Source organism: Anopheles stephensi, chromosome 2 (genome assembly GCF_013141755.1).
Source record: "Anopheles stephensi strain Indian chromosome 2, UCI_ANSTEP_V1.0, whole genome shotgun sequence".
In the NCBI taxonomy this organism is placed as follows: Eukaryota; Metazoa; Arthropoda; class Insecta; order Diptera; family Culicidae; genus Anopheles; species Anopheles stephensi.
In genome coordinates this window covers 79,112,157-79,129,718 of record NC_050202.1, presented here as the reverse complement: position 1 = coordinate 79,129,718, position 17,562 = coordinate 79,112,157, and the positions used below count along the sequence as shown (strand labels likewise).

At 47.7% G+C, this 17,562-nt stretch overlaps 2 protein-coding genes across 8 annotated transcripts in view; one reads left to right on the top strand and one right to left on the bottom strand.

Moving 5' to 3' along the window:
• Positions 1-1,835: 1,835 nt before the first annotated feature.
• LOC118505424 overlaps positions 1,836-17,562 on the bottom strand; it is a 43,474-nt gene continuing 27,747 nt past the window's right edge. The window contains exons 2-12 of one of the 7 annotated variants that reach the window (XM_036041179.1): positions 10,871-11,006; positions 9,192-10,780; positions 8,784-9,099; positions 7,898-8,362; positions 7,243-7,422; positions 6,902-7,162; positions 6,121-6,423; positions 5,588-5,921; positions 2,632-2,866; positions 2,158-2,563; positions 1,836-2,078 (exon numbers count right to left, since the gene is read on the bottom strand). In XM_036041179.1, the coding sequence (XP_035897072.1) occupies positions 2,018-2,078; positions 2,158-2,563; positions 2,632-2,866; positions 5,588-5,921; positions 6,121-6,423; positions 6,902-7,162; positions 7,243-7,422; positions 7,898-8,362; positions 8,784-9,099; positions 9,192-10,780; positions 10,871-11,006 (4,286 nt within the window). In that variant the 3' untranslated portion in view covers positions 1,836-2,017. Of the gene's footprint in view, positions 2,079-2,157; positions 2,564-2,631; positions 2,867-4,022; positions 4,709-5,587; positions 5,922-6,120; positions 6,424-6,901; positions 7,163-7,242; positions 7,423-7,897; positions 8,363-8,783; positions 9,100-9,191; positions 10,781-10,870; positions 11,007-17,562 lie in introns of those variants that run through there. The other 6 variants (XM_036041181.1, XM_036041182.1, XM_036041183.1 and 3 more) reach the window with 6 other exon arrangements.
• On the top strand, positions 11,243-13,340 carry LOC118505425 (splicing factor 3A subunit 3). The gene is made up of 2 exons (XM_036041187.1): positions 11,243-11,500; positions 11,575-13,340. The coding sequence occupies exons 1-2, from the start codon at positions 11,405-11,407 to the stop codon at positions 12,931-12,933; spliced, it is 1,455 nt and encodes a 484-aa protein (XP_035897080.1). The 5' UTR covers positions 11,243-11,404; the 3' UTR covers positions 12,934-13,340.

Genomic DNA, 17,562 nt, shown 5'->3' with positions numbered 1-17,562 from the left:
GACACATTCAATCAGTCATCATTAACCTAAAGCGTCTGAATGTTTTAACTAGGCTTCACATTCCCGCCGTAAAGCTGCAATTTTGCATCCCGATTCTTAAAATGTTGTATTGAAGATTGATTCGGTCAAATAAAATAAGTTTAATATGCCTTATTATACATGTATATGAGAGTCAAGAAAGGCATGAGAAAGAATCGAGAGATAAATGAGAGCATATTGAGTGAGAATTGAGACAGAAATGAGCGAGAATCGAGAGAGGAATGTGAAAGGAGTGAAACGGAATCGAGAGAGATGAGAGAGAACCGAGAAGGAAATGAGAGAGAATCGTGAAGGAAATGAGAGAGAATCCCGAGAGAAATAAACGATAAACGAGAGATAAATGAGAGAGAATCGTTTTAAAATCCAGAAAAAACGAGAGAAATCGAGAGAAATATAAGAGAGAATTGTACGTAAATTCAGAAAGAAATGAGAGATAATATAGAAAGAATCGAGAGAAATGAGCGAGAAACACGAGAGAAATGGGAGAGAAATGAGAAGGAACTGAGAATTAAATGAGAGAGAAATGAGAGAGAATCGAAAAAGACAAAAGAGAAAAAAAATTTATGGTGAGAGAAATGAGAAAGAAATGATAGAAATTGAGGAAGAAATGGGAGATGAATGAGAGAGAAATGTGAGAAAATTGAGAGATAAATGAGGTAAAAATGGGAGAGAAATGAGAGAGAATTGGGAGAGAATTGAGAGAGAAATGAGAGAGAAAATTACGAGAAAAACGAGAAAGAATCGAGAAAGAAATGAGAAATAGAAAAATCTCTCTCTCTCTCTTTCGATTCTCTCTCATTTCTCTCTGGATTATTGCTTATTTCTTTCTCAATTCTCTCTACATTCTATTTCATTTTTCTCTAATTTTTCTCTCAATTATTTTTCATTGCACTCGCATTTCTCTCTCAATTTTCTTGAGATCTCTCATTTTTCTTGATTCTCTTTCTTGATTCTCTCTCATTTTTCTCTCGATTCTCGCTCATTTTTCTCTCGATTCTCTTTCATTTATCTCCCGATTCTCTCTCATTGTTCTTCCAGTTATCACTTATTGCTCTCTCAATTCTCTCACATTTCTCTCTCGATTGTCTGTAATTTCTTTCTCGATTCTGTGTTTTATTTTTCTCTCGATCTTTTCTCATTTCACTTTCCATTATCTCTCATAACTCTCACGATTTTTTCTCAATTAAATCTCTTTTCTCTTTCAATTCGCTCTCGATTCTTAATAATTTTTCTCTTTATTCTTTCTTATTTTTTTTTCTCTGCGTCTCTGTTTACCGTTTGCGCGCCCGGGGTTCAATCAGCACGTCATACACGATCGTGCCGCAAAACATGATCGTACAACAATTGCGGAAATCAGTGACTCAAGCGTGTAATGATAATTGCGTCAATAAACAGACACGCCATATCATTATTGACGGTCGCGAACGGCCGGCAGCGGGTATGTGTTTGCAAATTGAAATCCGTACACAGGTGTTATGCTGGCCGCAGGCAGTGATACCGGCATGCCGGCGCACGTTACCCTTTTCATTCTGCTTAACGTGCATTAACAGTTGGAGAGCGTTTCATTCCGAGTTTGAAGATGGTACCAGGAGAGTGGGGGAAGAAAACAGGCACATCATTATTTATGCTGCGTTTTTATGCTGCCTCGCGGCAAGATGTTCCTTTGGATGAAGTATTGTGAAACTGGTAATGAGATATTGAGCAAAATTGTAATAAGGCGTTTCTGCTGCTTGTGATGAGATGAGATGATTGCGCTTGAGTAGTTATAATCATCATAACCCTTTCAAACGGAATCGTTCAGTGTATTGCCCAACTTTTGAGACACTTTCATGTCTTTTATTTTATTTTCAACTCTACACTTCTTACATTCTAACAATTACAGCATAATAGTGACTTGGTACTGGATAAATTACTTGTTCCCTGTCGTTTTCCCTTACTGCTATGCAGCTGCTGACGAAACTTTACCAATCTACTACAATTACTCGCGTGTGTTTAACGACGAACGAAGCATTTCGTACGCCGACTTGGAGGCTTCAGTTCTGTAAAGAGAAAAGAATGTAGAATGATTTCCTCTTTATGTTCAAGCATACCACAACGCTTCAGCCACACCACCCGTACCGTAAAGAAACGATCGGCCTTAGAGCATTCCGAATGTTGTGGTATACGAGCGGATTGACCAGCTCCTGTTTGTGCAGCAACTCTCTTAAAGTGTCCGCACCGTCAGGACGCGAAACGAGGCACGCGGTACGGCTCGGTATTCCCTGGGCGACGGCAAACTCGGCGAATGTCTTTTCCCGCAGAAACAGCAACGGCCGGATAATCCGTACATCATCTCCCCCGAGGGAACTGGACGCTGCGTCGGAACGCTGTACGGCCTGCAGTGCACAAAGCTCACCCCGGTAAAACAAGGACGAAAGGAATCGATCAGCCAGCTTGTCCAGCGTGCTGGCCATAGCCAACACATTGTACTGCCGGGTTCGTGCGTGACGCATGAGCTGATCGCTTAGCGACTCGTTTGTGGCTGCTTACGGGAAGGAAGAAACGTCTCACATTATTACGCGTGCCACCGAGGAGTATGTCTGTTGTAGGTACCTTGCGGTTCGTAGAAGTACGTCACACCGAGCTCCTTCAGGTACAGCATCAGTGTGCGCGGGTCAACTTCACAGTCCCCCCCAGCGCCCACCGTAACAGCGGCCAGCTCAATCTTTAGCTGACGCGTTTGACAAAACTGATGCAGCAGATGGAGCAAGCACATGGAAGAGCTGCTGCCCGACAGACACACCAGCACACGGTCCCCTTCCTGCAGCATTTGGTGTTCGTCTAGTGCCTGGCGGTGGAACGTGGTAGAACAGAAACATGGCATTAAAATTACAACCATTTCACTAACGACGGCCCTACTCCAATTGCGTACCGGAGATGTCCGAGATGTCCAGACAACACCGTCTAGCGTGTGTGTTATTCGTGCGGTTAATGAGCGGTGTAGAATGGTCCTAGCTGGTCTTATAGCGTCTGTGTCGATCCAATTAGCATACCCGACAGTCTTTGCGTGCGTGTGTGTTAAGGGGGGAAATGTTTTTCAAGGATACCAGTTGGCTACGCTTAGAATGGTAAGAATAGGGTTGGCGGCTACTAAGCGTTTTAGTTGCGTTTTAGTACACAAAATGGCGAATGAACCAAGTTTAATGTTGCCTTCCTCCGTAAAACAGAAAATTCGGCTTAAAAATAGAAAAAGTATAGTAGGCTCTATAAATCATAAACCTGTCTAAAATAATACATTCCAAATGGTAACTTAAAAATCAGATAAATATTAGCTTAATCTACTAATTTTCTGCCAATTCGCGTGGTGAAATATCACGTTTAAGAACCCTGCAATTTCCACGACTACAGCGCCAATAGGGTGCAGCAAGGCGGACAACTATCGAAGCTATGATACGTATTTATCCAAGACAAAGGCACCTGTGCGCCATCTATGTGTCATGTTTAGAACTATCGTGAATAGTTTCAAACACACTTCATTTGAAAACCGTTGCTCCACGAATGCAGACTAGGTTAAATTTTCAAATTCAGAAAAAAGGATGCTTCTACTTACAGATTAGAAAGATTCGCTACACCTAATCCAAAGAACAGACAGCGTTAATTTAAAGGACGATATAAACAAATGTTATCAAAACCTTTAAGCTTTATCGCTCATTAAACGCTGCTCAGAGGACAACAGTAGCAACCCTTAACTAAAATGAGCATAAAAAAGTGTAGCAAAGTGTTTCGAGCTTTCGCACCCCAAACCAGGAATGATCGAACAATTTTGCTGAATTATTCTACTCTTTGTAGGTAAAAATTGTTAATAATACAACTACCCCTGTTTGCTTACTGTTAGTAGGATGCATCATAACCATTTCGCTCTTATCGTAGACTAACTTTCACACACGGTTCGGGTTTCGGGTTGAGATTGTGGAGAAATTATTAAAGCTTGAAAAAAAAGAGCATTTCAATTAACTTGTAGTGAAATATATATCTATATATCTATATGTATGTATATGTATATTTGTCTCGAACTCTAACTTATTCGCGTTCTTCGCTTATATCACACCGGTTTCGTGATTTTGAAGCCTGCTGCCAACGATGGCGCGCTGCAACGATAATATGAATTTACATTTTTCCGCTGAACATTCTCTACCTAGCAATGAACAATTATTATTCACCTTTCCTTAATTTGCCCTTCTAATGACTGAACATGTTTAAGGTACACGATACACACATTATCAAAAGCTTTAAACTCTCTCTCTCTCTCACAGTTAAAATCATACCACGTACTTTAGTTATACATTTACACGGGGAAATACGGCTTGCAGGTAGCAGCAAAGGGGCTTAACTAAATACAGTAAATACAGCAACGCTGATGCTGGGGGTTAGGCGGCTAATACACCGGACAACTACACCCTTATCAATCCAGTCGATGTTACCGATGCTCTTGGCGTGAAGATATAAGGATTCGCACCGAAAAGGGCTGCAGCAGCTGCAGATGCAACGACGTCAATGTGACAGTCGGTGGTGGCAAACAAAGCAATAAACACAGCAGAACTATATTTTACATCCTCGGTCAAGCCTCTGCCTCTTCCTCACCACATCCATCAGCTTATATTTTAAACATTTCCGCCAACTTCACCAACATCTGTTGCACCGTTCGACAGCAACAACCAGCCAAAAAAAAAAAGGAAAAAAGGATTTAAACCGCACCAAGGAGGGGAATAAGAAAACAAAAAGAAACAGAAGTACGTTAAAACAATCTTTTCAATCAGGAGCAGCATGGCTCACGCGCTCGACGAAATGCAAAACACAACAAATGAAGCTGAACGAGGCAACTAACAACGTTAACGGGTTTGAAAACGTGATAAAATGACAAAGAAAAAAACGAACGCACATAATAACACCTCTTAGTAGTGGTAAGCTAAGCTATCACACAACGATAAGAAGTAGATGAAGGCATAAAAAACATACTACACACTAACGAACGATGCCCGAATTGGAACGAATTTTCGAACGATCTTTCTTTCTCTCTCTCTCTGGCTTTTGGTTGTTTTTCCCCTCGAAACGTTTACGATTAACATAGTGTTAGTAGGTGATTTTAAAAATTGTTACATGAATTAGTAATGCTTTTGCTAGCGCCGTTGTGTAAGAATGGCCTGCTGGTGCTGGTACTACTTAACCGCTGCCGACTCCCCGCTCCAAGCAGTTATGTGGAGGTAGTGTCTACCAAAGCGCCAACCAGGTCTCCAACCAACCATCATACCAGCAAACTACCGTGTGTTAAGTTGTAGCATCTGCCTCATCATGCACACCAGCGATGATGATGATGAAGATGAGGGTTATTAAAATGTTCCTGTTCGTCCGTTACTGTATGCTACGTGGGGTGGGTCTGCCCTGAAAGTCCCGGCGCATCCTCCGCCAAATTTTGCTTCGCATGCACAGGCGAAAATCCCAAACCAAACCGGCAATGAAGAAGCGTGCACAGCGTAAAATGGCAGTAAAACGCGCAAAGTTAATCGTTAACCTCAGCTGCCTGCTTCCAGACTTCCTTCGGCATCTGGTGCCACTGGATGGTGTGGACGGCGGTGCCACCACCGGTGACCGATGTTACACACGGCGACTGTACGATCGGTCCAGCCTCTCCCGACGGTGTACGGTTGAGCACGTGCTGCTGGCGGGTAAGTGGACTCTTGCCCGCTGTGTTACCGTCCTCCAGCTGAGCAGTAGTGGTGCTCACGTCCGTACCGGACGGTGATGATGTTTCCCGGATCGATCCACCGGACGGTTCCGATATGAGTCGACGTGGTGGGATGGTGGGTTTGCTGGAACTGTCCACATCGGCAGACACTGTGCGTATTCTGTGGGGTGGGGGGAGAAAAAAATGGGGGCCAACATTATTCCAACATGCTCGTTATTTCAACGATCACATGCTCAAACTTTGCACCAAACCATTACAAACAAATGAGCAATGAATGTTGCACAAAATCCCATGACTGAAACTGAACAGATGACGTTGGATGGTTGGGAATGTTAGCGGTGTTCCACACACTGCCTTACCTATCGCTGGCGGTCCCCGTTCTGCACACCCGGACACGGTGACTCTCGTCCGCTGCGTCGCAAAAGTTCATATTGATACCCGAATCCTGCGAGGACATGGTGGACGACCGTGGATCGAAGCTTTTGGCTATTGCGCTGACGTAGTGTAGCGGCGGTCCCATCATGCCCATGCGTTCCGGGCTGGCCGCCGAGCTTGGTCTCGGGAACGATTCCGACCGGTGCTTGCTGTGATCGTTGTCGGCCGACCGGGGCCGATGGATGTTGGCGTCCGGCGCTATATCGCTGTACCGTTGTTTGATCAAGCTAGATTTAGCGCACAAAGCGTGAAGGTGGGACCGATGGGGGTGATTTGCGGCGTTCATGGGATGAGGTGGCGTACGGATGTGGATGGATGGATTATGTGGCAAGCGATGTGGAAGCTCCACCGGTGTGGACAATACAACACAGACACACAAACACGCACACATTTCGAAAGAAAATGTGTGAATGAAAGGATCACAGATCGGGGAGAAAGAGAAAGAGAGAGAGAGAGAGAGAGAAAAAGAGACAAAAAGAGAGAACGAGGAAGGCTCCCGTTAGCGATCGGTGGTTAAACTAGCCTACGGCAGGGGGTTTTTTTCTGGGGGGCTTATGGGGCTAATGGGAAGGCAAAAGCCGTGCCAGCAACAGTAACCCAACACACGAGACATCCTTCGCGTCGTTTACAAAAACCACACACACGCTATACACTTAAGCACTAGAACAAAACAAAAAAAACCCTTCCGCCCAGAACGACAATTACAGTTTGTGTCCTCCAGCAGCGGTGTTGCCGTGGGGCGGATGGTTTCCACCGCTGGCCCCGCTGTTGTTGCGCAGTATGTCGGGGGGTGAGTTTTTGCGCGTGCCGAGAAATCCTTCGGGCGAAATGATTTCATCCACCGCGTTCACCACGTCCCGTATCTCCGACTTCACCTCGTTCGTCATCTCTTTGCTGAACTCGCGCAGATAGTCGACCACGTCGCTGGTTGATATGGAATCGCGCTTGTTTTCCACCGGTGGATGGCTGAAAAGGGGAATGGGAAAATTCGAATGATTCATAGCATAGTTTAGCGGGCGCATTTAGTGCGCAGGCAAGTGCGTTACCTTAACTGTCCGAGCGAATTAAAGTTCACCAAGCTGCTCATCTCGATGCTGTCGGTGCTTTCGAGGACGTCCTCGACCTTGCTGATCACCTCCCGTATCTCGGACTTGATCTCGGTGGCCAACTCCTTCGTCATCTCCTTCACGTACGCCTGGATATCTTCCGTGCTTTCACTGCAGCTACTATGGAGAAATGGAAAAAAAAGCTTTGGTCAGTACAGACAAACGGAAGAGAGCGGTTTTTTGATATCGTAGTTTGAATACGGGTTTCGAAGCGTCGGGACAAAAGATGGTTAAGCACATCGACATGAATAGGAATAAAAAGCCATGCTGAAGAAACGAAGGCATACACACACAGTACGATGCTCGCATGCGAAAAAAATAGATTTAAAACCATGTGAGCCAAGCTTTGAAATGAAGTCCGTTAGAGTACGTATAAAGCCTTTCAAAAATTGTAAAAAATCAAAAAATCAATATAAGATTCTGTAACGGATGTAATCGAAAAAAAAAGACAGCTGATGCATGCATTAATCGGGAAGCCCGAGCGTAATGGAGCGATGGAGCAAAACAAGGAAGCATGACAAGTAAATCGCGGGGATGCAGACGGAATGTGGGCGAAACACCAGCAACGGACGTGTAACAGCACTTCGGTTCTAACCTTCCCATAAGCGACCGTAGATTAGGGAGGCTCGGTGTCGGCGATGCCGTGCCCGGCTGCGGTGGACTTTCGTTGCGCTGCAGGCTCACGTCCGTCTGGCTGCTGCACGAGCAGGATCGCTGCTTCGGAAGCCGAGCCGTCATCATCATGGGCAGTGGAATCGGCGCTGTAGCGGCCACCGACAGTGGACGGCGCAACGGTGTCCGTTGCTGTGCCGGTGCCGGCACTGACTGTTGCGTTTGGTAGGCGCGTTGCTGTACGGCGGCGAATGGCAGATGGGGCTGCGCTTCCACCAGCCCCAGGCTCGCACGCGTTTGAGGTCCGAGTGTGTGCAGAGAGATCGAACTGGTGTCATGCCGGTCGGCCGTACTGTTATCCTGAGCCTCCTGTACGTTGGTCACATTCCGTGCGGCAAGGCTAGGGCCGATGTGGGTGCGATAGCTGGCGGCTCCCCAACTGTGACATCTGTGCCGTTCCAAATGCAGCGTACGGGGTGCGTGTTGGAACGGAAAAGTTAATCTATATTATAACCCATCGGTGCAGCTCGGATATTTATGAATGTGGGGGGGGGGGGGGGGGGGGTAATTTAAAACCTGAGAGTGACTTCGGTCCCTACTACTACAAATAACAATGAGACTTCCAAGGTTGCTACCTCGGATAGATGGACCCTCGGAAACAACTGTACTTATTCGATCGGATTGAATCGCCTGCGGTAACGTGCACAGAACAACGGGCGCAAGCAAGCGAGCAGATTAATTCGCCGGCTCGTTCGCCAGCGGAACACTGCTTACAGCTTGGATTAGTCACGCAAACGCACATGCTCAACATCGTCGCCAATCGTGGACCCGACGGTCGGTTCCTACAGCTACTCAACCGATCTGCTTACCTGTTACGGCTGACGTTCATGTCGCGTCCGATCGGACCACCAGCGGCAATAATGCCGGCCGAGCTACTGACGTGACCCGTTGCCATCGGGGCAGGATTGAGCAGGGTCGTGACTTCACCGCCGACCGAAAATCTCACCATCGGCGGCGACGAGGTCGGTGTGGGACTGTGCGATTGGCACGGGGAGGATGAGTTCTGCCGTCGGTTCGATATCTGCAGCGGCGAGGCTGGCAAACTGCGACTCTTGAACCGTTTGATGTCCAACGCCGACAGGCTGTGGTGGCGATGTATCAACATTAGCGACGAGTTCTCAGGTACTGGTTTGGTGTGGTGGGAAAAGCAGAGAGAGAGAGAGAGAGATTTATTTGCTGATTATTCCGCTTGCAAGAGTTTATACGGTTCTACTTACTTCTAGTAGGATCGAAGGGTACTGTATTTTTTACATTATGCGAGTGGCCCAGCAACAGTTCGTGCGCTTCCCCGGATAGCATGTACCAGCGGAGCTTCTCCATTGCCACATTCGGCAGCTTCAGTACGATTTCCTCCGTGGTGGACCGTTGAGCCATTTTACGCGCGCGATTGAAGAGATTCCGCGCCGTCTGCAAACAGTCCGAATAGTTCTGCGGGAATGAGCCCGGACCAGAAATGCGCCGATCGGAGAACAACATTTTGCCATCGATGTAACGGATGGCGCCCAGCCACTTGCGTTCCTTTGCCAGCGAGTTCGAATGGTGCCGCCATTCGCCGGAACGTTCGTCCACTTCGTACTGAGGTAGCAGCTTCCAGGCCTCGGTAGCTACCATCTTGAGTGCTTCCAGTATGAAGGCCACTTCCGCTTCTGGCATGAAGAATGGAAAGGTGATACGCGTGTAGCCCGGATGCAGACAGCCCGCCCGCAACGATTCATCGTTCAGCAGCTTCTCATACTCTACCATCAGCTGCGGATTGATTCCGAGCGAATCGCCGACCATATTATCGGCCGTGGCCTGTATACCGAACACATCGTTCAGCACAGCCACCACGAACCGGTGGTGCAGGAAGGCGCCCCGCGGATGCCGCACCATGAAGCAAAGCGTGGTGAGACGCTTGGCCGTTGTGCACGGTGGGCCGAGCAGGGCAATCTCCGGAATGGTGCGCACGTGGGCCAGCATCTGCTTGCACGTTTTCTCCATGCGGCCCATGATCGCCTGCGAACCGAGCGACTCCTTCAGCTGCAGCACGAGTCCCGCTCGTACGGCACCGACCACCCCGACCGAGTCCGTCAGGAAGGAGGTACTGTGTTCGATTAGCCTACGCTTAATGACTAGCACGCCCGGCGCCTGCACACCACCGACCAGCCGATTGCAGTGGAAAAATATGGCGTCCTTCTGTGCACCGGGCAGTATGGGGTTGGTGCAGATCGGTGCACACGATGCGGCCATCGAGTGGTCCCATATCGAGAGTGCGTCGTACTGGTGCAGCAGAATCGTGGTAGCAACGTCATCCGCCAGAATGCCCGTCAGTCGGGACGCACCGGAAAACAGGCCCACCATCTTGCGCCGCGATTCGGCGTAGTGCTGCAACCTTTTCTCCAAATCGACCAAATCCAGGAATCCTTCGTGATTTTTTATTATGCGCTCGATCTGCCAACCCGCATCGATCCATGAGCGAAGGTTAGACACCGGTTCCGAGGTACTGACGAACAAAATTGGAGGCGCTGCAGACAGGCTCTGGTTGGACTGGCTAACATCTACCACGCTGTCCGACAGGGTGGAAGTATTGGAAAAACTATTGTGCCGAATTGTGGTGCCTAGCTGTAGCGATTGTTGGTGCAAAGCGCCGAAGGAAATGTTGCTTATGGCACTGTGAGAATTATTGTGGAACTGGGAGGTGCTGAGGTCGCACACGTTCGGATTCGACAGCAGATAGCACAAACGTTCGGCGGGATTATCACAGAAAACGATCTCATCTTCTCCATTGGCACCGACGGCTGCCCGCACCAGGTCTCTGGCTTCATTGCTGTTGGATGGAAGGTGTGGGTGTGGGTGTGTGTGCAATCGTATTAAACCTATGCGTTACGCACAGAACAATAGGCGCATGTTTACTTACTCATATAAATGTGACTGCAGGCCCGTAACGGCTGATATGCAGCTGATATCACCAAATGCCGGCAAAACTTCCTTATTAATGTAATCTTCTAAAAACTGCAACGAACGTCCAGACGAGGCGTAATCGGCATATACCACTGTAAATAGGGGAAAAAACAAGCGATTTAAATACACGAGTTAAATAGTTTTGTGGATAATTGAAAATGTGGGTATTGCGATTTTGAATTTAATTACGAATTGAAATGTTTCGCAGATGTGCTTTCGAGCTTCACAGCAAGAGGGCGCACTTGGCGGTCACCATGTTGTTTCGAACTTCGGATGAAACGTCAACGTTCGGGTAGCTTCGTGCGCATACGATTCGATGTGCGTGTTCAGTACTTGAGCAAATGTCAGAAAGTGTTGTTTTCTCTTCCGCAGTGCATTTTCTCCAAGCGTGAAGCCGCTTATTTTTGTGTGTTTTCCGCAGTTTTTTCCGTGATTTTCGTTCAATTTCCACTGTAAACGTGGTACCGGAGCTGCAGGAAGACAAATCAGAATGGAAACGATCTTTGAAATACAGCGCCGTTTGCATGAAGAGTGCGACCGCTTGGTGATGGCAATGTCGGAGGAGTTGATGATTCCAAAAAAGACGGTAAGTGGAATCGTGTGAATCGTCGAATGATGGTGGTAAAACGTCTCATATTGTTATGTGTTACCCTTGAATAGACGAAGGAGAAAGTGCTGGCAGACCATAGGATAAAAATCTATCTGGAGCGGTACCAAACATGCTCGAAATCACTGCTCGAGCTCTACCAGGACAAGGATGGCGAGCGGAAGCAGGAAATCACAAACATGAGCGTAAACGAGTTTAAAGAGTTTTACAGCCAATTTAACGGGCTGATTGAGTTCCACTCCAACCACGGCAATAATGTGGCGGTCCCGGCATCAATCGAGTTCGACAAGCTGAAGGAGCAGCTGAACGACCCGGCGTACCTTGCCGAGGTGGTGAAATTCAGCGACGTCGAAAACTACGGCCAGTATCTGGATCTGCACGAGTGTTACGATAACTTCGTGAATCTGAAGGGCATAGACAAGATCGATTACATTACGTATCTGTCCGAGTTCAACAAGTTTGCCGACATTCCACGCAAACAGAAGAACCTGAAGTACAAAGGCTATCTGCAGCTGCTCCACGATTATCTGTTCTCGTTCATCACCCGGAGCAGGCCGCTGTTCTTCGAGCTGGAGCATACGGTGAAGCGCAACGAGCTTCAGTTTGAAGATATGTGGAAGAATGGTATCGTTCCGGGGTGGGAGAAGGTGCGCGATGTGGATGACGATGCGCTGATCAACTTGAACGAGTTTGGCAAGTGGGAGGATCTAACGTACCTTGGGCTGGATCGACTGAAGGCCGCCCTGCAGGCACTCGGTATGAAGTGTGGCGGTACGCTGGAGGAACGAGCGCAGCGCTTATTCGCCTCGAAGGACGACAAAAATCAGGAAAACGAACGCAAGCGGATGATGAACCTTAACAAGGAGAAGGACATTGCGCTGCTGGAGTACAAGATTGCGAAGCTGGCGGAGCTGGTCGACGATCAGATTTACGAGACGAAAATTAACCTGCAGCGCAAGCAGGCCCGCTACACGCTGGACGAAAGCGACGAGGACAGCATGGACGAGGTGGAGTCGGACGACGACGATGGCATTCCGTACAATCCAAAGAATCTGCCGCTCGGGTACGACGGCAAACCGATCCCGTACTGGCTGTACAAGCTGCACCAGCTGCACTTTACGTACGAGTGTGAAATCTGTGGCAACTACAAGTACAACGGTCCGAAAGCGTTCCAGAACCACTTCTCCGAGTGGCGGCACGCGCACGGTATGCGCTGCCTGGGCATCCCGAACACGGCGCACTTTGCCAACATTACGAAGATCGAGGATGCGCTGGTACTGTGGGACAAGGTGAAGGAACAAACCTTTTCCAAGATGTGGGTACCGGCGAACGAGGAAGAGTTTGAAGATTCGCGCGGCAACATTCTCAGCAAGAAGGTGTATCTTGATCTGCAAAAGCAGGGATTGCTGTAAAGCGGGGGCACGCCATCCGGTGCGAAGAAAGGCGGTGGAAGGTGTTTTTGAAAAAAAGACTTAAAAAGAAACACTTATCTCTCCGCCTCAGTTGGCGCCAGCGAAACGATCCCAATCGTGTAATCCAAGCACGGTGTTTACGTTTTCGAGTGCCCGTTTCGTAATTTGCATCCAAAGGTGGTCTGCTGTTTGGCTACCGTATGAAAGCGCGGCATTTGCATACTGCCACTCACGAAACTGTTCTAATTTTAACCGTACACGAGGAAGGAAGGACACCTCTGCAGTATGTACCGCGATCATCATGCGCCGGTATTATGACGATTTGTCGCCTTCTTCTTTGCTTAAGATAGAATAAATTATGATCTGGCAAATAAACTGTGTAAATTTGTGACTCAAATTTTAAACTACTTGCAAACAGCGGCCTAGAAGTGTAATTGTAAATAAGACGCAATCCTGTCCTGCCAGCAGGCAGGACCCCCAGCAGGAGAAAGAAATATTCCACCGAGAACCGCCTACAATGTTATGTGTCCAACAGGTTGACAATGAAATAGAAACGTTCGCCAAAGCTCATCCAGCACAGGTGCTAAATGTGCAATAATGAACACAAATAACAGAAGCGTATCTTTTTTTTCTCCACGTTTTACTTCCGCTATCGCGGCTGGGAGCCACTCTGTCTTAGTTGTTTAGTGCGTCAACGTGTTTTTCTTTTACGCCATGAGTGTGTTAGCAACGTGCAAAACAAGCTTCGTGGCCGAGCGGAACGGTTAAAACGGTGGGAACAGGTGGTGTACAAGGTGGGAATTGGTTTTGCTTAACTAATGCAAGTCCCCAACAACGCTGCTCGTGCCTTTCAAGCGAGACACGTTAGCTTCCAGCCAAACACAGCAGCGATAATTGCCCGAACGCCGGCTACTGAAGGGCATAAATCGATTACTTTCAAATCGCTACGATTAAACGACACTCTTGACATTCAGGCTCGACAGGCGGTGTAGCTCGTGCTCGAAGCTCTCTGCCTCGGAGGGACATGCTTTCCACAATCGTTTGATCAGCGCTAATGAAGACTTCTGTTTGGCGGGAGATAATCAGAGGTGTGCTCACCCATTTGTCATCGCAATTTACTTGAAGAAATCAGTATGATTTTTACCAGTGCAGATGGCTAGCAAAGCGGGGAAAAAAGGTTTCGGTCGTTTGTGAAGTGCCAGCAATTTAAGCAATCAGTTCACACTTGACAGAAAATTGCAAGGACAACCAGAGAGATCCCAATGGAGCATCGTTACATCGATCGTAACGCAAGCAGCACACACGCTGGCATTGCCAAAAACAGGAGTGTATATTGCCGGTTAACACATGCGTGCGACGAAAACGGCTGTGAGCTACTGCCCTGCCGTTTATTTGCACAGTTGTCGACGACAACCATTTGCCATCGGCCGAACGATGGTCGAGGTGAGAATTGCCCGTTTGGAGCAACTGCTGAGTTTTTTGGCAAACAGACGACGACGACGTACGACGTGCCTGCCTTGCTTATGGATAGACTCACTCAGAATGGAAATTTAATTTGCCCAAACCCTTGCCAGAGTCGCTTTTTTCGGCGATCGTTGTCCCAAAGCAAACGCACCACATGGTGAATGGAGAAGTTGTTGGTGAATGTGAAACACCCACCCAGAGAGGTTTATAGTGATATGCTTTTGTACCGAACGAAGCAAACACTATTACAATATCTGCTTCCTTCATAGTACCGAGATATTGTGTTTAGTGCTATAGGTTTAATGATATGTAAATCATGTTTTACAACGCTGGAAAGATTCAATTTCATCATCATATGTTTTTGATCCGACTGCTTATCTCTCCATAACTCGAGGCTTCCCAAAATCACGTGACGAACGGAATGACGAAAAAAACAAAACTCGTTCCCACAGCCACCCGATTCGATACACCAGACAAACTTAGAACAGAAGTTGAGAAACAAAAACAACTCCACAACGGTTTACCTCTCGGTTCACCGTCTGAGGAATCGAGACGGCCAACGGGGGGAAGAAAAGATGTCTTGAACAAAAATAAATACGTCACCGGCACCACCAACCGAGAGCTAGTGAAACTTTGTGTCGCCGCGAACTGTACAAAAATAACGCGCAAACCGGTTGACAATCGGAACCGGTCGGCTGGCTCACCGGGTCTCTGCCATGCTGGCAAATAACAACACAACACACAATTCGGCATGATCTGTGTGGCCTTTCGAAAATGCTAAGCGGATAGATTCGTGCCCAAAAAAGTGTCCATCCAATACGGCCCCCTCTGTTCGCAGCATATCAATTGTGATTTTTTTTCTCCAAAGCTCGTGCGAACCGCGAAAAATCCATTGTCCCCATGCCCGCGGTCCGTTAGCTTATCAGTGCGCGCAGAATAAACCGAGCGATACCACCGGCACGAATGGCGATAAATATAGACCCCAATCCTGACCTAGCCTGACCATCCGCTTCGTCTAGTCTCGCCCGACCAATGTTGTCCTTCGGCAGATCTCCTATCAGTGCAAAATAAATTTTCGAATTATTGATTGATTACATGTTTTCCACTTCGGCCACTGGGTGTCGATAAAATGCGAAAAGTTTTGGGAGGGTGGATGAGATAAGCAAGAAGGGTTGCGCGCGATTTACAAGGCCAAATGAAGATGCCCTGCGAGACGAACCACCCTGTGAGAAACCACAACACAACAAGGAAGTTAATTTATTGCCACAACGGACGCGTGTCTCGTATGGGAGGAAGAGAGAAGAAATCTCGGGCAAAACAGTAGCCAACCAAACCCCATTTGGCGGAATTGGCAACATTCAAAACAAAAACACACACTTTTAAAATGGGGGAAGGTTTGGCAGTCGACACACTACCGAACCTGGCGGTACCGGGTTAAGGGGGAATGTTGAAGGAATGCGATCCGCGCCAACCCTCCGTGCAGCGGGCTAGAGAGGATGCTTCGAGAATCCGCCGCGTATCGATCCATGATACGAAAGCGAAACAGAACCTACGAAAATGAAAAAAAAAACACATAAATACCCACCACACCACCCGGTTGAAGGACGGTCATTGTGAACAAACAACATCAACAACATGCTTGCAATGTTGGCCGGGAAACGATATGGATGGTTGGTGTGTGTAAAGGTTTTTCTTTGCCCCATTCATCTGGGTAGGCTGGTTGGTTGGCGAGTAGCTCACACCATAAAACACATTCACAGTACCGTTGTGCTGGTGGCTACTTCGATGACAGATCAAGCTACACTGGTGCTACACCACTACTACTGCTACCGGCGATCATGTACTAACAAATGTCCGTTCTCCACTCTCTATTAAATGAACGCTCTGACGTAGTAGCTGCCCTGGCGACGCACGTGTTTTTCGACCACCATTTAACGGTGGCGAAAATGCGTGCACTCCTCTCGCTTCGTGCCGGTTGGTGTGTGTGTGTGTGTCGTGGCATTTTGGGACAAGTGCCGTTTCCGTTCTGTGCGTGGGGTGGCCTTTTTGGCAGGGGAATGCAGAGTAGGTGCATTGGGCGGGTTACCGAATGCCGGGCATTCACGAGAACCGGTTCAAAAGAAAAAAAGGCTTCTCAAAACACGTGCCCCATCCCCTTACACAGATGGGAGGCCACGCGTGAGGTTAGTTTTGGTGCGAGATTAGCGCGAGTATTCCACCCCTTTAAACGGCACCATCATTAGCGCCAACGGGCATTTGATGCCCTCGAATTAGGAATTGACCTAGATTTTTGGGGTACGGGCTTATTCTTTTGACTTCGTTTTGTACGCACACCCAAAAATGCCCGAGGTGCGCTCGGCAACCATAAACAAACCACAGCTTACGCAATGAACCGTTGATAAGATGGTCTGGCCCCTTGGAGAAGGGGGGTTGGTAAGAAAAGCTGGTCACTGGACGATAAGATGTTTGCCGAACCTTGCTCCAGAACGGGGAAGTAGATATTTTCGGCTAAGAGGTTCAAATTGATGCTGATAACAGCCGTACGATCAGGCGAGATACTGGTAAGCCGTACACGGAATGTAATACATCAATGACCATTCCCTGCTTATCGCGATGAAGATAATTTTGAGTAATGTTTAAGGAAGCTCAGACAGCTTTGGCAGCTTTTGTTCGTTCGCAGCACACATTTCGATAAAGTTGGAAAGTTAGATTAAATCCATTTGGAGCGATTCATCTTGCCCCAATGAATCTGCGTGGTCACGTCGGTCACACATAATGGCATACTATAGATTGTTACTAGTTGGATAGTCAGTCCTTACTATGGGGGAACGATTCGGACGGGATTTGAATCCCTTCCGCTTGCGCTTTGGTCACCGGCGATCGCATTGAGTTCTATGAAAACGAGTCACATGTACTAAAATGTTTTAACCAACCCGTAACTGTCGCCGTCAATAACATCTAATTACCAAACTAGGACAATTTACACACCAACGCACACACACACACACACACACATGCAACGCGCGAATGACGCAACCGATCAATGTCAGCGTCAAACATCCTTCGCGAAATGGACGCGTAATTAAAATATTCAATGATGCAAAAAGCGGAACATTCATTGCACCAAGCGATCCTAAGCCGGGATGTCTCGGCTTTGGCAACAGT